The sequence below is a fragment of the Opisthorchis viverrini genome (assembly GCF_000715545.1).
Source record: "Opisthorchis viverrini unplaced genomic scaffold opera_v5_2, whole genome shotgun sequence".
NCBI classification, from domain to species: domain Eukaryota; kingdom Metazoa; phylum Platyhelminthes; class Trematoda; order Opisthorchiida; family Opisthorchiidae; genus Opisthorchis; species Opisthorchis viverrini.
This window is the reverse complement of record NW_008751658.1, coordinates 3,789,342-3,808,157: the sequence shown is the minus strand read 5'-3', so window position 1 is coordinate 3,808,157 and position 18,816 is coordinate 3,789,342. Positions and strand designations below refer to the sequence as shown.

The following is an 18,816-nucleotide window of genomic DNA, read 5'->3' as shown; positions in this document are numbered from 1 at the left end:
TTCCGGAGAATAAGTGTTTGGTTAAAAACGTATTTATGATAGTACACACCTCGAATGTCTGCTGGTCAGAGGGGCGTTCGGGATTGTGAGCTTGTCCATGCAGGAACATCTCAAAATAATAACGGGTGTTCTGGACTTACTTAAGAGGCCTTATACTAATAGGGACGAATAGGACATCTGAGTGTAAGTAGGCTAAACTTGTGAATGAGCACAGTAAACGAATAGCACCCCAAATGAAACGAAAAAGTTGAAGGCCTTATAATTAAGCCTTTATAGAACTTGGAGAAAAGTTGTGAAAATAGAGAATTCCGGGGAACTTGTGATTTTACGTAGGCGGACTAACACTAACGGGTGTTTGACAATTAATTGAGAGGAAAATCTAGGCCGCGACAGGTTTATCTTTGTTGGCTCCATTAGCTTCATCGGGGGATTTTGCAATCGGCCGTTTGGAAAATCTTCGTCGCAGCCGAAGTGGTAAGTTGATGAACTGACACTGGCTAGGGGTCTTCTTATCCTCAATGAAGAACACGATTATGAGCGCTGAAAAAGACCATACGGATGAAAAATAATGCGCTTGAGAGAATCAGTAACGTTCAAAATCCGTCGTTGAGGATTTAAACGTTGGATGTTTATAGTATTGGGAATGTTCTAACAAGATGTAACTAGATACTTATAGGAGACTACCACCGAGCCTCATCCGCAAATCAGTTAGCTGAACGATCATGGAATATCGCAACTAGCCAGGTTCTCTAAATTCATCGCTGAAAAACACAGTTATAACTTGTACGCGATTAAACATTTGCATGAGATCATATAAGGCGATTAAGGACACGGTAGACAGGTGGAATTTAAGTCAATGGTGGGTAACGGAAGTCTTCTTCGCGGCGATATTAGAGGTCACCAAAAGTCACTATAAGCAGCACGATGCATGTGATTTGGATGATAATGTGAACTTACACAAAATGCACATGGCCCCACTGATAACGAAAGCCTGGTTCTCACGGTTCCCAGGGATGGGTACCATATTCATGACGGACGCAAACATGCTTCCTGCGATCTGAAATGAATGACAGTCACTTGGATGATATTCAGGCGAAGTTTCCTGTTAGCCAACCACGATCTGGAGGCCCAAACGTTGACGGAATTGAATATTAGCAGATATTATCGACTATCAGAAATAGCGAAACGGCGAGGCATTTCAACTTTGTTACTAAATCGGCCGTCTTGTGAATCTTCTACATTAAGCGTGGGAAGCATAGGAGTCACCTTGAAAACCTACTGAATGTGTACCTTACCAAGCCAAGCAGAAAAATGACAATGAGTGATGGTATAAAACTTCAAACGGATGGTGTTTTACGTGATGATCAGCCAAGATTTTCTCGGAAAACCATCATGCTTCAACAACAGAAAAATCACTGGTCAAATAAAAACTACTTCGGGAGCTGCGTTTTGAAGCTGATCACGGATTCATCCACCTCTGCAATGTTCGTGGTTTTGAATAACCGGGATTCAATTGATACACGTCACCTGGGGTTGAGAATCAGGGAGTAAGCTGATTTTTATAACTCAAGAGGATTGGTAGTTTTTATTTCACCTCATCTGTAAAGCTGTTCACCAGTGGAGTGTCCCAAAATCAATTATTCTAAACGAGTTATTAGATGAGTAAATATCCACGACAACATATTTTCTATCAAATAAATAATGTCCATTGACGAGGGTAGTTGTATTCGTGTGCGACGGTTGATTGCAAAGACTGCACCGGTATAAAAAACAATATACCTTTTGACGATGGGTCCATAGTATCGTTTAGTAAATTCGTCCATTTAAGAGAGGTGTTTTATACTTATAAACTACCCTCTGATGCCGAACTCGAAGCGACATGTTGCTCAGATAATCATGTGAACTAAATATTCACTCGTTTGGAACACTTGAGTAGTTTCGTTGTGCACACTAACTGTTAGCGCTGGACTTGGCAAGCCAGTTATCACTGTTACATATTTGACGAAAACCGATGAATTTTTAATTAGGGGCTTTAGTATTCCCGAAGTGTATTCAAACACTATATAGGGGCTTGGCATAATTTCACATAGCAAATCAGACTATCCAAATTACCAGAGTAAACAATGAAAACAAATCCTAATTCAGCCTGCTTTCAATCCCACAAGGAGTGCCAAATGTCCGGAATCTGGGTTATACTTCACAAACAAAGCCGTTATACCTTTGTTCAGAAGTGTTTGGCTATTATCAAGGATAACTGCACACAAAGTATTTTGTAAAGCTCTAACTCTCCAAAACTGAAAGTACTATGTGGAGCATTTTGAAATTTTTCCTGGGTAATTCTCGAAAATGCAGTTCCCTGAACCGCGCAGCCTGGCTTTGGTCATTGTATGGACAGAATCACACGTCGAAAAACCGTGGCCAGTCAAAAGACGAGTGTTCAAGGTCTGGGCTATACTGGTATAAGCTGTTTTCCGAGACTGCTTTGGCTTGTTTGCTGTACATTTGGCATGAGGCGCTTCAAGTAATGACCTATATGTGCAATCTGCAACGGGACCTCCTCTCTGAAAGCTCCTGGAATTCGGAGGATTCAAGGTAAGCCAAATATCACACGTTTAGATTGAAGCGTTTATTTTCAATGGTCGGATATTAGACATCAGGTTCCAAGGGGATGTCTAATGACAATCAGGATAAAGGCGGCACACAGGGTTAAAGGAATATTACATTATCAGGAAGGTCAGCTTCCTGAAAGCAATCACTGAACGTCCGAAATCTACCGAGACTCTCAGCTGCGCTAGATGCTGACCAGAGAGACAACACACCCTCAATATGCAGCGCGTCACAGCCTTGTATCATACCCAGACAGCGCGAGCCAGCGTTGATCAAGGTCAGACAACGCCCCCGCAAATGCAGCAAGTTGCAGCCAGACCGTGTACGTCAGCATTGGACCGAGTCCCTCCAATAAATAACTTGAGACCATTGTACATTGGCACTCGCATGCACTCACGCTCTAGCACTCGATTGTTCGGAATACAGCTGTTGTGTTCCATTCCGTGAGGCTTTTTTTCGGCAACTAGGCGCTTGAGCGGGTCAGCAGCAGTTACCTCAGATTGACGAATCAGCAGATATAACAGACACCTAATTTCATAATATGTGATATATGTGGTAGGGCGTAATATATGGTGATATACATTGCCAGATACGCTATCACATAGTTAAACTGGATGAAGAAATAGAATATATCAAACATCACTCACGAAGGCATTGTAGATAAGTCCATAGTTGACGGCGAGGTGAACCGGGCCAAATAAAATCTCTGTCGCCGTTGGAGCAAATACAAATATACCACACTGACAAAAGTACAGCATTGATACCCATATGGTGTAGAAAATCTTCGCACTAACACCACTAAATATCGAAATATGCGGAAATGTGAACAGCATGGTTGTCCAGACGATGATCATGGAACACATGGGTACCTGGAAATATCATAAATCCGGGAAGACTGCGTTAAATAACTGGGAAAATATGGAATCCAAGTTCGACGATAACAGGTAATAATTCTGTGACTCTTAAGTTACCGGTTTGGATTAGGCCGGGCCAATAGATTTTTACACACTATCCTAGAAGAACAAGAACTGGAATGGACAAAGTTTACTGGTACCCAAATAAACAATAACACTCCAGTCATCAGTAGTAGAGCAAAGGCTCCCTGCTGCATTAGGTATTTCACTGCGGCCAGGTAAATCAGTGACGAGAATCCAAGTAAAATCCCCATAGTCCAACTTCCTGTTGACAAATACGGGGTCCTATGGAATTACGGAATTTTAATTTTTCACACACTTTCCAATAAATTAGGGGGTTCGCACGAGAAATGATCTCAGAAAAGGACATTAAACTAAATGCGACGTCCAAGTAAACATGGTAAAAACAACAAGGCTAGCCAAGGTGAAATTAAGATATTGCGAGTTAAGAGATAAGAAAGCTTTATTTGTGTCTATGGAGGAAAGCACGGGTTCTCAGTGAGGCAACAACCTGCCAACTTCATCGTCTGACTTCCCATGTAATTGCCTTCTAGCTTGAAACAAGCGCACCACCTCGGATGAAGCGCGTTTAGGAGCTACAAAACTCATCTGGTGTTGTTATGGTATAAATAAATGATGCAGCGCTAGGAAATCTGTGACACACCGCGGATGAGCTGGATTCACATTGAAAAAGCTGCAAAAATGATTGCCGAAAATTTGTTACAAGTGACAGCAAGATTTTGATTTTGATGCACTGAAATTATCAAAACTTTAACAGACATTGCATTTGTGAACTTGCCGGCTGAAGAGGACAATTCTCCAAATGTATAAAGAGAAGGCACTGTAAATTATCTAGAATTCGTACGTGTCACCTAATTTTAAGGAATATAGGAGATCTCAAGGCAAGATCACTTACATCGTGGAAGGATACTGGGTGGTTCACAGGCGAAACAATACCAGCCATACGTTAGTACAAGTTCAGGAATGTACAAATGCTGCGACTGAGTTTGACCTGTACCTAGGAAGAATTCATTCGTTATAGAAGAACCCAAAGAAACACGTATATATCAAGTGAGAAGATCAAGTTTTAGATGCCTAATAGGACGGTGAAGGAACGCTACAACCTTGGGGCACCAAACTCATTTGCCTATACATACATACATATGTATACATATGTATGTACATACGTAATTTTTATGTTGGCTACTTGTGGTTCTGTGCCAATTCAGACACAAAATGTAAGAAGGCTGATTTTATTTGACATGCACAGTGTTGACTCAGTGGTGGGATCATCACTTTGACCTACTTGATGGAACTCTCCAAAAAACGGCACCACGCATTAGTGGTCAGATCGTGATTTGTAAATTTTACGCTACTTACGCTCTAACGTGGATTTGAGGGCGGTAACTGAGCGAAAGCACTTACCTGGTACAGTTCACCTGTAGTTTTATTATTATTCCTGATACTTACTCGAATCATAGAACAGAAACTTTGTATATGGAAAATTGCTCTGGCGAGATACTTAGAGTAACCACATGAGTCATTAATTCTGCATAATACGGATAACGTATGTTTACAAAACACGTGATAAAATAACTCATATGCTAATGTGAATAGTACCAGTTAAGTATTACGCCTGACTTATCCCGGTTAGGTGAAACAGTAAATAAATGTTTAGTTTTGAAAAAAATAACAATGACAAGATAGTACAGTGCAAGGTTATTCCAACGGCTATTTAGTTCTGCTTCAACTGCCTCTCTATTACAGGATTAGATCAGGTTATTGAATTTTGTAGTATGAATTCTGTGTGTCTAGGGTTGCCAATCCACAAAATCATACAGCGTGTCATTAGATCAGGCAGGACACACATAGAACGTAACTTGTAGGTATTTTGCAGGATCGTCTGTCATTATTAGACATTATAAACATATACTGCAACATCCCGAATATCGTGCCAGCTGAAACACAACGGGACCTTTTGGAACTAAATTTATCTGAGAAATACCATGAACAAGAGGTTCGGTCGGGATCCAGGTAATTTCCCTGTGAAAACCATATCAGTATGCAAATGAGTGCCCTTGAAGAGATTACTATACTTGTTCACAAATTCACGCAAAATTTACTTCCATTCGATCTCTATCTTCGGCAAATTAAATCAGGTTAGTTAACCCAATAGTTATTTCCTTATATTCCGACCATATCAGTGTGATCAGAAGCGTGGTTTGCATTTGCCATGGAGAGGGACATTTGAGGAGCTTCCAAATACTTCCCAAAATACAGTTTTTAGGCTTTGGTTGAGCATGTAGACATTATAACATATACTGCAACATCCCGAATATCGTGCCAGCTGAAACACAACGGGACCTTTTGGAACTAAATTTATCTGAGAAATACCATGAACAAGAGGTTCGGTCGGGATCCAGGTAATTTCCCTGTGAAAACCATATCAGTATGCAAATGAGTGCCCTTGAAGAGATTACTATACTTGTTCACAAATTCACGCAAAATTTACTTCCATTCGATCTCTATCTTCGGCAAATTAAATCAGGTTAGTTAACCCAATAGTTATTTCCTTATATTCCGACCATATCAGTGTGATCAGAAGCGTGGTTTGCATTTGCCATGGAGAGGGACATTTGAGGAGCTTCCAAATACTTCCCAAAATACAGTTTTTAGGCTTTGGTTGAGCATGCCGTGTCGATTCGTTTTTCTCAACTACAACTAATGCTGTACTCAGTAGAAAGACCCACCTAAGGAAATCATGTCAAAGTATCATCGTTTTTCTGCCATTTTGACGGACACTATAGCCACCTCTCGAAATTGCCCTATTTAGTGTATCAACCGACCCTGGATTCGAAGGGAGGCCGAAGCGAAACCGGCGGCATATCAAAGATATAGCGTACCATGTATATTAATTATACTTATCCTCTTTCAGGTAGAGGGATCCATTTCTTGAACTAAGTGGATAAAACAAAAAGGTTTAGCATAGGTTGTGGGACTGCGCAAACACAATATTCCTCCACCCTGGGAGCCCATTGGACGTTGCTATCCACAGCGACAACATCTTTCAACCAAAAGAGATCTTGTTTACTGTTTCTCCATTTGACTAAAAACTCACCAAAACTGGTAACCCAATCACTGGGCTTGATGAAGTTTTCGTTTCAAAAGGAAAATTTCTCCCAAATATAAATCAATTCATCGTTTTGAAAGCCTTCCAAAACGATTACATGTGGGTCAGTTCCAAACTGTCCCCAGTTTAATGAACGACTTTCGTGTTCCACGGTAGTCATCTCTCGGAAGCAAGAGTATACTCACCGAATTGGAGAATATATAAGCACTGAAATTTAGAACAGCTTAAAAGGCACTCGCTACCATTCAGTACCGGACAAAACTACGGTACCCTGTACGGGTGTGTCTATTTCAGCTTTCCAAATAATCATGTGGAGAGATGTCTGACCAAATAAAATTCAGCCAATTATACCTGCTATCAGGCGGCATTCTCATGTATTTCTACCTTCCAAGACTTTCCCAGTGAATTTTATCGGCCCCTTGGAAGCTTGATAGCAAATTTTAAAGCTCAGTACTATCACCATCATTAAAACAGCACAAATCTAACGTCCAAAGATGATTCTTTGCTGCCGTATAACAATAATTCAACTGAAAGACATATTGTGAAGAAATGGGTTAAATCGGGTGGAAAGGGTCTTAGTCTTAGTCCGACACAATCCTTCCAAGGTGCTCACATCCGAAGACACCCATTCAGACACTCCGGAAAGAAGCTGACAACAGCAATCCCATATCCTACAGGGCACCACTCGGATTTATCCTAATAGTTTGGCCATTCTTACCCAGTAACCAGTACCCAGACGTTTCGAACTACTTTTCAAACCTGTTTACCAGGTCAGATGTTGACCAACCCTCTGCTTGTGCTTACTGAATCGGGAATCTAAAACGGCTCTCTCTCAGTAACTGTTGATTCGAGATGCGTATTGCACAGCCTAACCACTGCTGCTTTCGGGACCGGTGGACGTCTCCATTACACAGCACAACACTTTTCCCCAGTGCCTCGTTTCGGATCCATCGGCACCAGCTTACATGAACCATGGTTCAGAGATAGTGATGGTTGATTACCTGAAGCCTTCTAAGTTACGGCACCCCCAGTAGTGACGTCTCAAAATAGTTGTAGCCTGATACTGCTGGACACCGGTGAATGCCACTACAAGGTTTATCAAGACTTTGAGTACTGGGTGTTCCCATTCGATTGTGGACACGTATATGTGATCGCTATCCTAAGCGCAAGTGTTATGTGGCGTACAAGCCTAATTAAATATAGCAGCCTGGGATCAGTTTGATCCCTCAGCAATTCCACTGAAGATGAACCAGACGAGTATGATATTGGGTAACATTTGAAGCTCAAAGATCATAATTATCTGGCTTCGTAAAAGGTAAATGGGATTAGTGTTGTGCAGTCTAGTTTCACCACGACTACATTCCTTAGCTGTCTATGTATAACGATGGCGGTGGAAGTGAAATGTTGATTGCGAAAAAGAGACGAAGCTTGCTTGATCTACAAAACGGCCTTTCTTACTAAGAGATCTGAGTACATTTTGGTGCTGGTAACGCGGTCGTAATTATCAGGTCGAACAGACGAAAAATGGGTTCTTAATACGGTACCAGCAACATTATAAAATAACCAACGCGATGGGGCGTAAATGTCCGACGTATCACGATGTGTACCGTCAAGATAGTGACGTCACAATATACACAACGTTAATTTAGACGTTTTGCATGATCAAAATTTTGACAAAGCGGCTTAGCTTCCCCACGTAAGTGAACGTAATAGTTTCACCGATGAGGTTGACTGTGTGAGTCAAATAAAATCCATTGCATCCTGTTATCCGAAAAATAGACAGGATGCACCGTCCGACTTAATCTCACTTCCGCACCTATACCGATGCGGTGGCCATTTGAAAACTAACCGTGCAACATGAATTGCAGGTCACAAGTGCTCGATGAACAGCTGCTTATACTGTTAAGTTCCACAAGTTTACAAGACTATACGAATCATAGGCGTGTTCGTGGACATAATTTAATCGCTCAACGTTTGTCACTATAAACTGCATTACTATATTTGCTCTATCACGGTTGATGGAGTAACTTCGAGGATTATAGTTCAAACGGTGCATAGGATGGTTCTAGAATATTGCGTTTGACCAACTTTCCTGATGGATTCATGTAACTTGAGGGCATATATACTGAAGTACAATCGGACTTGCTGACCAGCAGTATACAGATCATAATTCACCATAACAGTACCAGTGGGTTGCATTAGCAAGTTTGTTGAACCTTGCACTAGGAGAAAATAGTATCATTTGTCCTCTAACCAATAGCTTGGCTACTGACTATGTGATCCAATGCAGGTGGTGCAGTAATGGATACTTATCAGAAGACATCGTCACCGTGACCTATCAAAAAAGTGCATTCTTGCGCTACAAATTAGAGTCGGCAAAGAATAACACTAGCTCCTACAAGTTAAAAAACGTACACTGCTGTGCACTATCACATCATCCCGAATGTGCAGCCACAACAGATTTTCGCGTGTTTGTTTGCCGAACTTCCTTGGTTTCGAATCGGCAACAGTGTCACAACCTTCGAACGCACACAGACGGTTTATAGCTAAGCAGCTTTGAGTAGGCCTCCGGCAGCTCAATTCCACTAACCGACAGACCGGTTCAAATGTCAACCACACGGTACACCTAAGCTCGAGTTGGTTCTATGAGATTGGACTTCATGTGAAAGGAAAGAATTATCGAGTAGGCTTGCACCGTTTTCACAAGTTAGTAATCAAAGTTCGCTTTGCCGTCGTTAGCTCGCCAGGTTCAACTTGTCAACTGACCGCAATGTTTTCAACAAATGTCTTCATCCAACACTCAAATTATATGACCACTATCTGTTGAACTGCGATTCAGTGTGGCCCAGTCTCAGAAAATTGAACATTTGTGACGATTTATGTAGCAGACAAATCAAACTTTTGCGTCAATGAGTTATAGGATGCAAAAAAGGAGAACGTAACGATAGAAAACCTATACGGTCATTCCATATGGACTAATATATGCCTACCTGTCGACGAACGACAAACATTTTATTCGTTGATATGATACGTTTCCAAATGGAAGGCGATTTTAAAATTCACACGATTCAAATAATTTTCGGAGTGTTTGTTTAGAATTGTCCATACCAGTAAAACTCACACATTCCCCTGGATGGCAGTACTCAAAGGCACCATAATATTTCTTTCTGTTACAGGCGATACGGCAACTCAAGTGAATAAGAAACCTAGCGCAGACATGTAAGTGGTGAGAGTTAGGATTCAGCAGTTATACTGGCTTTGAGATTCCTCTCCAGGATTCATGTCATTTAGGATGAAAAGGATTTAAAGGATTTCGTCCGTCAGAGTTGCACGAAACTCCTAAAATCTAAACCATGATTCTAACGGTGATTCACTTCACCGGTGCGTAAAAATACTAGCGACCTGACAGCCCTAGGTAGTACTCAAAGCAAGCAAGACCAGGGTCAGAACGAACCAAGTAACTGCAGGGCTGGTACCAGTCTGGTATAGACTGCTATTGTCAGTGAGTTTGATTCCGATAGTCGGATAAATATATGGTAATATGTGCACTACCATCAACGTTAGCATATGCTTGAAAATACAATCAAGTGGAGAGGAATTGTTATCAAACAAAGCGAGACCCAGACTTTCTGTTCAGAAAAACGTGCATTGAGTATGATCGTCCGGGAGTAAGTTGATTTAAGTTGTAAAAGGGTTTAAATTGCCAGAGAATTCAGGGGTACAGAAGAATATCAGTTGACCGAGACGGAACATAGTACTCATAGGCTTGCTAAAGAATGTTCAACAGTGCGCGGTCGACTTTGGTCCTATCTAATCTCAAATTGTAAGCTTTTCGTAAAACACACGCACGTGATGTCTCTGGTGGGAAAGAATTCTGCCACATCTTAGATACAATCGTCCAAAGAGGGTTACGTTAGGTTAGACCAAACTACGGAAATAAATTTCAACTCTTTTACAGTCTAGCTTATTGTGTCAGATGAATTTACCTGTGTTTGGTCAACTAATATGTGGTAACTAAATATAAATAAACATATAAAATATGTATAAAATAGAATAAGTTGCGAGTAACTTCTTTATTTCATAGCTCAGAAGTTTTTAGGGTCAATACTGTTGAACCAAAGTCGTGGCGGAACAGTCAGAAGATTCTATTTGTGACAAAACGAGTAAATCTGAAAGTGAAATTTGTGTTATTTTCGAACATGGCATTACTATACTTATTTTAAGCAGGACATTCAGGGATTTTTTCTTGCGCGCTTGTTGAAAAAAGCAGCAACAGGCAAGCAGAGGTTGTTTATATTACTAGTAGTGATGGTTAGTATACCTTAAGTAAACCTTTAGTTTACTGCATACAGATTTACATTTGAATAACTCCGATTCGAAACCACACAAGTGACTTAGATAAACTATTTTCACTGGCAGAATATGAGCGAAACGGTTTTTATGAAAAGCGGACTTAAGATGAACAAAACCATCCTGTAAGCCACCATCTATAGAAGCTCACCGCATAACAAAAGATAAACATTTGACCTACCTTGAATGACAAACGGTCACATATACAACCCCACACAACGCGACCACCTGAGTTACACAAAGAAGCAGCCATTGCAACGCCAGCCAGAAACAGATCGTCACGAATGTATTTGATGCCAGCTACCTGCAAATCAGTTATAAACACCCGTTGGACGGATGCTGTGTCGATATGATAGAAATGTATGTCCAACAAGTAACACAAGAGTTTCGGGATGTTGTTTTTCAGTTGGCTAGGACGGACTATTTCTTACAAGAATACGAATTCATACCGCAAGTTTTTATCAATACTATTCTCATGTCCGTATATTTGGGCTTTCATAAATATGTACACAGCTGCAAAGGACTCTGGTTTGTGTTCTGCGAACCATTTTGAATATCTGAGATGAATTCATGCGATCTGATGTCGGAATGTGGACGAGATACTTCAGAACAAGGCATCCATCCTAAGAGGATTTATTACTACACTGGACCCCAGAACAAGATACTGGGCCTAATTCCCGATCCACACGGGAGAATATCCTAATACGGTCTGAAAAACCTGGTCTTATAAGTGTTGGAATTTGTTTGATAAAATTTATCATCCGATGTAATTTCAGACGAGTGATCACGGGGTGTCCTAACTAGATTTTGCTCTGGGTAATTACTCGGGGCCAGTGAGTTGAACCATGATTTCGTAAGTAAGTGACCCAATTTCAATGTCTCGTGCCAAAGTTAGAATAAGCTTTTGGTTTCCGTTCTCAGCAAATGTATACCGGCTATTCTAGTGATGAAGGCTCGTATGTGGGTGTGTTCGCATTTTCCCCGGGTATGAACACATTTGTCCCGTCATCACATGTAGCGGGAAAAGTTCTGATGCGCAAATCACCGCAATCAACCGGGTAGATATTACTTCGTCATTCTGCAATCGCGAATTTTTGTGCCTAAAGTCAGATGAATCAGATTGCCTGGTGAGTCGGTTAGCAACCGTATTCTCGTTGATTTGTGCCACACTTTTGTAGGGTGTAGAATCTTACCGTAAATATGCGACTGGATCGTCTTAATATTGTTTCCAGTTTCTCAGACAACAATTACGAAGCTGAAATAAGTTGAATATGTGGACGATCTGCACTTTGGTCACATTGACAAAACAAGAGTTGATGCGTAATCAGCAAATCAGTTGAGCCGTCAAATCCACCTGGTAATCATGTCTCAATGGCAACTCACAATCCGATCGCTATGGCGCTCAGTCACGTTACATATGATGCAATCAGAATCTTGTTAAAGATGCCGTTTTTTTGCATTTTCATCTCACTATGCGATGACTGAGAATGCTCAAAATCATTCGGCACGTAAGCATGCCTTTCTAATTGTGGTGTACCAAACTTACACTTGTAATTTGTGAGGCAAAGAGAGCTGCGAAATCACTCACTGCCCTCGTCTGAGGTTTAGTAGGGAGAAAAGATCAGCATCTATGGTAAACAAATGGATATTCTAATTTGTTCTTAAAAACAAGCCACCCGTTACCAAGAGGGCTTTTATAAGATAGAAAATAGTGTCGGGGTTTCTTAAATGGAGAATCTTTGGTTTGTGTGTTATTACAACTCTCAATTTGCCTAACGCATCCTGGAATTTCAAATCAACTACTAGTATTTAGTACTTCCCTGTCAAACTCTAAAATAGAGTGATCTTCAAGGCCGTTCGAGATGAATGTTTATTTTGAGACCGTTGTATAAAGGAGAATATGGGTTTTTCACGGAGTACTGCACTGAGGTGCAAAAAGTCATGGAAACCACAAACCAATTATACTTACTTTATATAGTGAGGACACGTTGGTGATTGGTACCACCGCAAAGCATACTGCGAACCATAATAGATAAAAGTCGGCCGAACGGACTGCCTCCCTTGGGGGTATGTCAAGTGCTCTAATAAAAAAAATCGGAACTCAGAGATAAACCGCATGTTTAGCAGCGCAGTTTTGCACTGACAAGCATAAATACACTAATGGGTGCTTTATCCGGAGGAGCGTAACAACGCCATCACATTCACCCAAACCATACACAGGAGATTTCCTGAGAAGAATTTAACAAAGCGATCGGGTCACTTATAGATAAACGGGGAAATGCCAATAAATAATAGAGCATTATAATTGTATCCAGGGATATAATCAAGAAAAATACCACAAGTTTAGAGGTAATGAGTCGGCCGAAATTGAGGACGTTCGACATTTGCGCATTAAATGGAAACTTCATCCGGAAGACTTAACAACGCCATCACATTCACCCAAACCATACACAGGAGATTTCCTGAGAAGAATTTAACAAAGCGATCGGGTCACTTATAGATAAACGGGGAAATGCCAATAAATAATAGAGCATTATAATTGTATCCAGGGATATAATCAAGAAAAATACCACAAGTTTAGAGGTAATGAGTCGGCCGAAATTGAGGACGTTCGACATTTGCGCATTAAATGGAAACTTCGCAGAGGGGCGAAATTTTTGGATGGGCATTGAACGAAACAACACGCGCAGTAGTGTAATGTGCCTCACAATTGTTGTGATGACAACATGAACAAGGGTAAACATTAAAAACAAAGTTCCTCCATAACACTGCAACTCAAATGCTTGAGAACAGACGCAACCACAACATGCACAGTAACGATGCATAAACAACCAACCAACCAACCAACCAACCAACCAACCAACCAACCAACCAACCAACCAACCAACCAACCAACCAACCAACCAACCAACCAACCAACCACAATCAATCAATCAATCAATCAATCAATCAATCAATCAATCAATCAATCAATCAATCAATCAATCAATCAATCAATCAATCAATCAACCAATCAATCAATCAATCAAAGCAACGAAAACGCTAAGTTTAACGGTGCCGTTGCGTGTGCATGCAAAACACTATTCTGTAAACCGAGGAAGTTTCCGACGAACAAATAAACTGCCGCATCAATAATGCCCGCTTTTTCACCGAGAAAAAGTCCAAAAGTCAGGTCGACGACGATACCTACTCCGAATGCAGTGGACAGCTCAAGTTTTCGGAAGCCGTCGAGTGTTCTAGCAGATGACGACAACATACAGAAGTTTATGCAGTTCTGCAGGCGAAGTTAGACTTATTTCAAGGAAAAACTAAAACCTTTGATCTCGCACTCATGATTCAACCGTACTTGTATCACCCAGAATATTTTGTTTTATGGCAATCACTTTGTCATGGGAACCAATTTGAAATGCAATTTTCCCCTGTTGCAACGACGAAACCGTCCACTTATATTTTAAAACTGTTACCTAAATATAACAGTCAATCGGTTGAGATATTCTTGCCAAATTTCGCGACATCCAACTTAGCATGTTACGAAGTATTTCAGATTTTACTATAAACATGTGATTGGAAAAATATTGCCATTTATTTTCAATTCCCTGTTCTACTTATTTGAAAATCAATTTCGTTTTGCGGGAGAATCAACCAAGACCCAGCAGAATTCTTCGTTTATGATGTTTTTCAGCGACTGAATGTGGACTGTCGAAGAGTTATCAGCAACATTATGGGTAGTGTATTTCGTCTGTACATGTATCACGATATCCAAAATATCGTACCGACTGAAAAATAAGACGGCCTGATGCAGTACATTCCAGTGCTTGAAAACATCATGAGATTCAGCTGGGTTTCGGTTGTCTCCCGTAAAACCAATTTGGTTTGCAGACAAGTGTAGTTCTCTAATTTCGTGCAATTCTGGTTCAGTTAGAACATAAGGTGGATGGAAACTCGGGGACTGCACTGATAAAGACCAAGAAGCACAAAACCAGTTGTGGGCTGTCCAAAGAGTTTTCTGCAACCTTATGAGTGATGTATTACGTCCAAAGATAATTTATTCCTATGTGCGTCATGCAATAGTCAACCAGAGATGAACTAGGGTTCAATAAGCACGGGGGGCAAACAACGAAGATGGCAGGGAAAATCCTATATAGAACACTGATTTAAATAAATTCAAGTGTATTCCATTTTGTTATTATGGGAATGAATTCAATACACAAAGTTAGAAACCAGAGGGATTCTACTTTTGTCTCATCATACCTATCATGTCACTGGTATGGAATGGTTGCAAGAGTGTTCCCCCATCTAAAAGTTCAAAAAATGTTGAAGCGAGACAGACAGGGTGGTGTGATTATAGACCTTGCACAAAGTTACACCATTACTAACGATGTTTGTGGTTCAGCTCAGTTTGAGAGAAAAGTGGCTAGGGGCGAAATTTCGGGAAATACGTTTCCAACACAAGTTGACATCTAATATATCTTTGCCTGAAATCTGCACTTCAGAAATGACTATTGTGTATAGGTGCTAAAATGATTTTTCTTGTGAACTATTTGAAAAAGTTTGAATAAACCGTCATACACGACCTGAAACTAAATTATGACAAGCTATGATGAAGTTATCAGTTTGACTGAAAGAAAAGAACACTGAATGACGTTAGCCAGTACTCTTGGCACATCAATCGAAAACGAGAAAATGTAATTACTTGTCGTAGCAAACAGCCGCTAAAGATTTTCCCAGCATTCCGTGAGAGTGTGTTTTATTGTGAGTGACCAACAATTCGATAACAGTGGCAAGAGATCATAAAACCATCAGTGATTAACGAGGTATCTTGTTGCACAGTTCGTGAAGTGGGTAAAATTTTTTTGTCACTTAATAATCGGCATTACCAAGAAACAAATTCTAAATTAGCCGGGATATTATTCAATGGGAATCGCTTACATGCAGATTACTTGTGAAAATGCCTATCCAGCCCTTGTATTTGAGATTCGATGGGAGTCCTAGAGCCTCCTGCAGCATCTCGGTAAACCTGTTTTCTAGCTCTACTCCATGAATTACTGCTAGCTATTTTCTTTTGATCCATTTCCTGGACAGTTTCATAGAGCGAAACTCCCTCTTTGAAATTTACATTGTACTACAGTTTCAAAACATTTCATAAGGTTAGCGATGTTAGGCGCCTGATTATCAGGACGCGCCCAGACAGGAAAAAAAGCACATATGCAGAGACTGACGCATCCCCAAGGTCACCATCGGTACGACACGTCCGGAAAGCAGATGAGTTGGCGGCTCTCGGCAAACACGGCTTAGCAACATACGACCAGCGTAGTGGGCCTGAAAGCGTTCACGAACGGAACACCGCCATTGGCTGTACAGAACGAACAAACGAACGACCATATTTGGCCATTTAGTCATCCTATATATTTAGGCAGACGCTCTGTATGTTTTGTCCTGACAGTACAGCCGTGTCCCCAGTTCACTGTCCACTGTGTATCGCGTAGTCTGGTAGGCTCAGTTCAGGCGTAACCATAGACGGCCGCCCACGACACAACACTGATTGTGCAATTTATGCAACACGTTTCTTTCTTCTCTTCTGCTCAGGGTCGGAGTCTAAGCATCACAATAATCCTCAGCGTTACTGATCGAAGTAAACTGAAGTTTTAATAAATCTAAGCTATTATGAACAACTGTAAAAAGTGCTGATTATAGGTCACTCGTTTTCAGGCCTCTTTAGCTGCAAGTCAGTATGATCTTGTTATGCGGCTCGTGTTAACAAACAATTGCCAGTTTTGAAAAGATGAGATAGTAAACTAAAGTGCTGCTCAGTTAAGCTGAACTAGTCTTCTACTTCTGATCCCCCCGGTCATTATACTTTTAGTGCACACTAAAACACGGAAAAATTTGCATATATTGTATCAAGAACTAAACTAGGCTTTCAAGTAAATTTTGTGCTTTCTTGAACTGAATTTCAATGGCAGTGTAAACAGGAATATCATGTTCGCTGGCTAGTCCGTGTCACTATGAGCAACCAGGCAATCTTTAATAAATGTCACCCAGTCATCCGGATAAAATCAATGAACGGTGAAAGCCGAAGTCATAATGTTTTTCACGGAATGGTTCAGAAACAAATTAAGATCACATTTATCGAACGGAACAAATTGTTAAAGTTCACTTAGCAAACACATGGATTTCCTCGACTAAGTGTACGTTTTAGATAGAAAAGCGCAAAACGAACCAGTGTGATTGTCTTTTTTTTAAAAAATCGCTATAACAGCAACCAAAAAGGCGAACTTTTGATCGGTTGAGAAAATAAAGCTGACAGAGCATAATTCAGACACGCAATCTGTGCGATACTTAGAAGTGCCCATTGGCGATATTACTGCACCAGAAACAGACCAACAGACTGCTTTAATGCCGCGAAGGTCGCTTCTGTTAACATTATCTAAGCAAACTGTTCAAATGAATACTATCAGCATGACGGGAAGTTGAAAAGGGAATCTTTAGAAGGAACGAACACTGATCCAACTGAACATGCTGTACTTTAGATGTCAGACATTTGTTTCAAACGAACACAGGATGCTGTGGAATATAGCTGTTTCAACGACTCGGCCCGAGTGGCCGATTCAACAAAGGGTGTAATTTCGATGACTCGGTTTCGGATCTCATCTGAGTGGCGTCAAGTTGACTGGTGACGCTGGTTCTGGTATGCTGAACATATGTTTTTTTCAGGGAAAAAGACGTAAAGCAGAACTTTTTGAACGTTTACAAAGCAATGGACTCCAACTAAGAGGCCGCGAAGCGTTGCGCAAGGTAGCTATAATTTACCACGTTAAGATTCTTATACGGAGAAAATTAAAATCCAAATGTACAGATGAAGAGGTCGTTAGGTTTTACTAAAAGGTGAGCTTTGAGAATATGGTTGTTTCTTAGCAGAGGATTCGATTATTGTTGGTAGTATGAGGAGATTTGGGATTTTTGTGGAGATTTCGTCCTGTAAGTGAAGCCAATCTATGCTGAAAAGCCGAGAAGCACTTGTGTGTCGTATGTTTGTCGCAATAGTCCCAAGCTGAATGTGTCGTTTGGTTCTATCAACAGAATTTAAATGTGCTGAAAAGCGAGAAGCACTTGTGTGTCGTATGTTTGTCGCAATAGTCCCAAGCTGAATGTGTCGTTTGGTTCTATCAACAGAATTTAAATGAACTCAAACCATTATTCAAGTCTGACATGCAGCCATAACCAGGAAAACGTTTTTACGAAACCGGAAATATATACCGGAAATATCTACAATAAAATACCTAGATAAAATACCTACACATAAAATAGCTAGACTCCCGACCTAAAGCTGCCACCTTCACGTGGTGGTCGGGCTTGAGTGCTGCAGCGATCCCGCGGGCTATACTGGCTGGAATTCCGTTCCACAAGGTGCAACCATGCCAGGAAGGCCAAAGGGGAGCAGCCAGACCAAGAGCAGCGAGACCACGCACTACGAGTAATCGTGCTACGAGGCGGTCTGGGGGTAAATTCGTACTGTCCTCTGCGACAGGAGTGTGAGGGCAGTAAGGTGTTTCCTCCAGGCGACCAGCATGTCCATATTTATGGAAGCAGCGATGCTGCCTTCCCCCGAGGAAGGACGGGTTAGAAAAGGTCGGCCCCAAAAACCGCACACTCCGATCGCCCAATGGTTGACTGTGACCGCCGGCGAATTTTCCGATACGGTCGAAATACTTTTAAAACCAAAGAGCCCGGTGCTGCTCAAAAGGCACCTGCTGTGCGCATCCGCATCAGGAATGAGACAGTAATGCCTTATTCCCTGCGCCCTCGGGTTAGGCC

General features: G+C 41.1%; 1 protein-coding gene across 1 annotated transcript in view; it reads right to left on the bottom strand.

The window, feature by feature from the left end:
* Nucleotides 1-265: 265 nt before the first annotated feature.
* The window catches only part of T265_00235 (hypothetical protein), a gene marked incomplete at both ends in the record, with an annotated part of 69,074 nt that continues 50,523 nt past the window's right edge, over nucleotides 266-18,816 (bottom strand). The window contains 4 exons of the mRNA XM_009163943.1: nucleotides 266-540; nucleotides 958-1,057; nucleotides 3,255-3,476; nucleotides 11,183-11,305. Of these exons, the coding sequence (XP_009162207.1) occupies nucleotides 380-540; nucleotides 958-1,057; nucleotides 3,255-3,476; nucleotides 11,183-11,305 (606 nt within the window). The remainder of the gene's footprint in view (nucleotides 541-957; nucleotides 1,058-3,254; nucleotides 3,477-11,182; nucleotides 11,306-18,816) is intronic.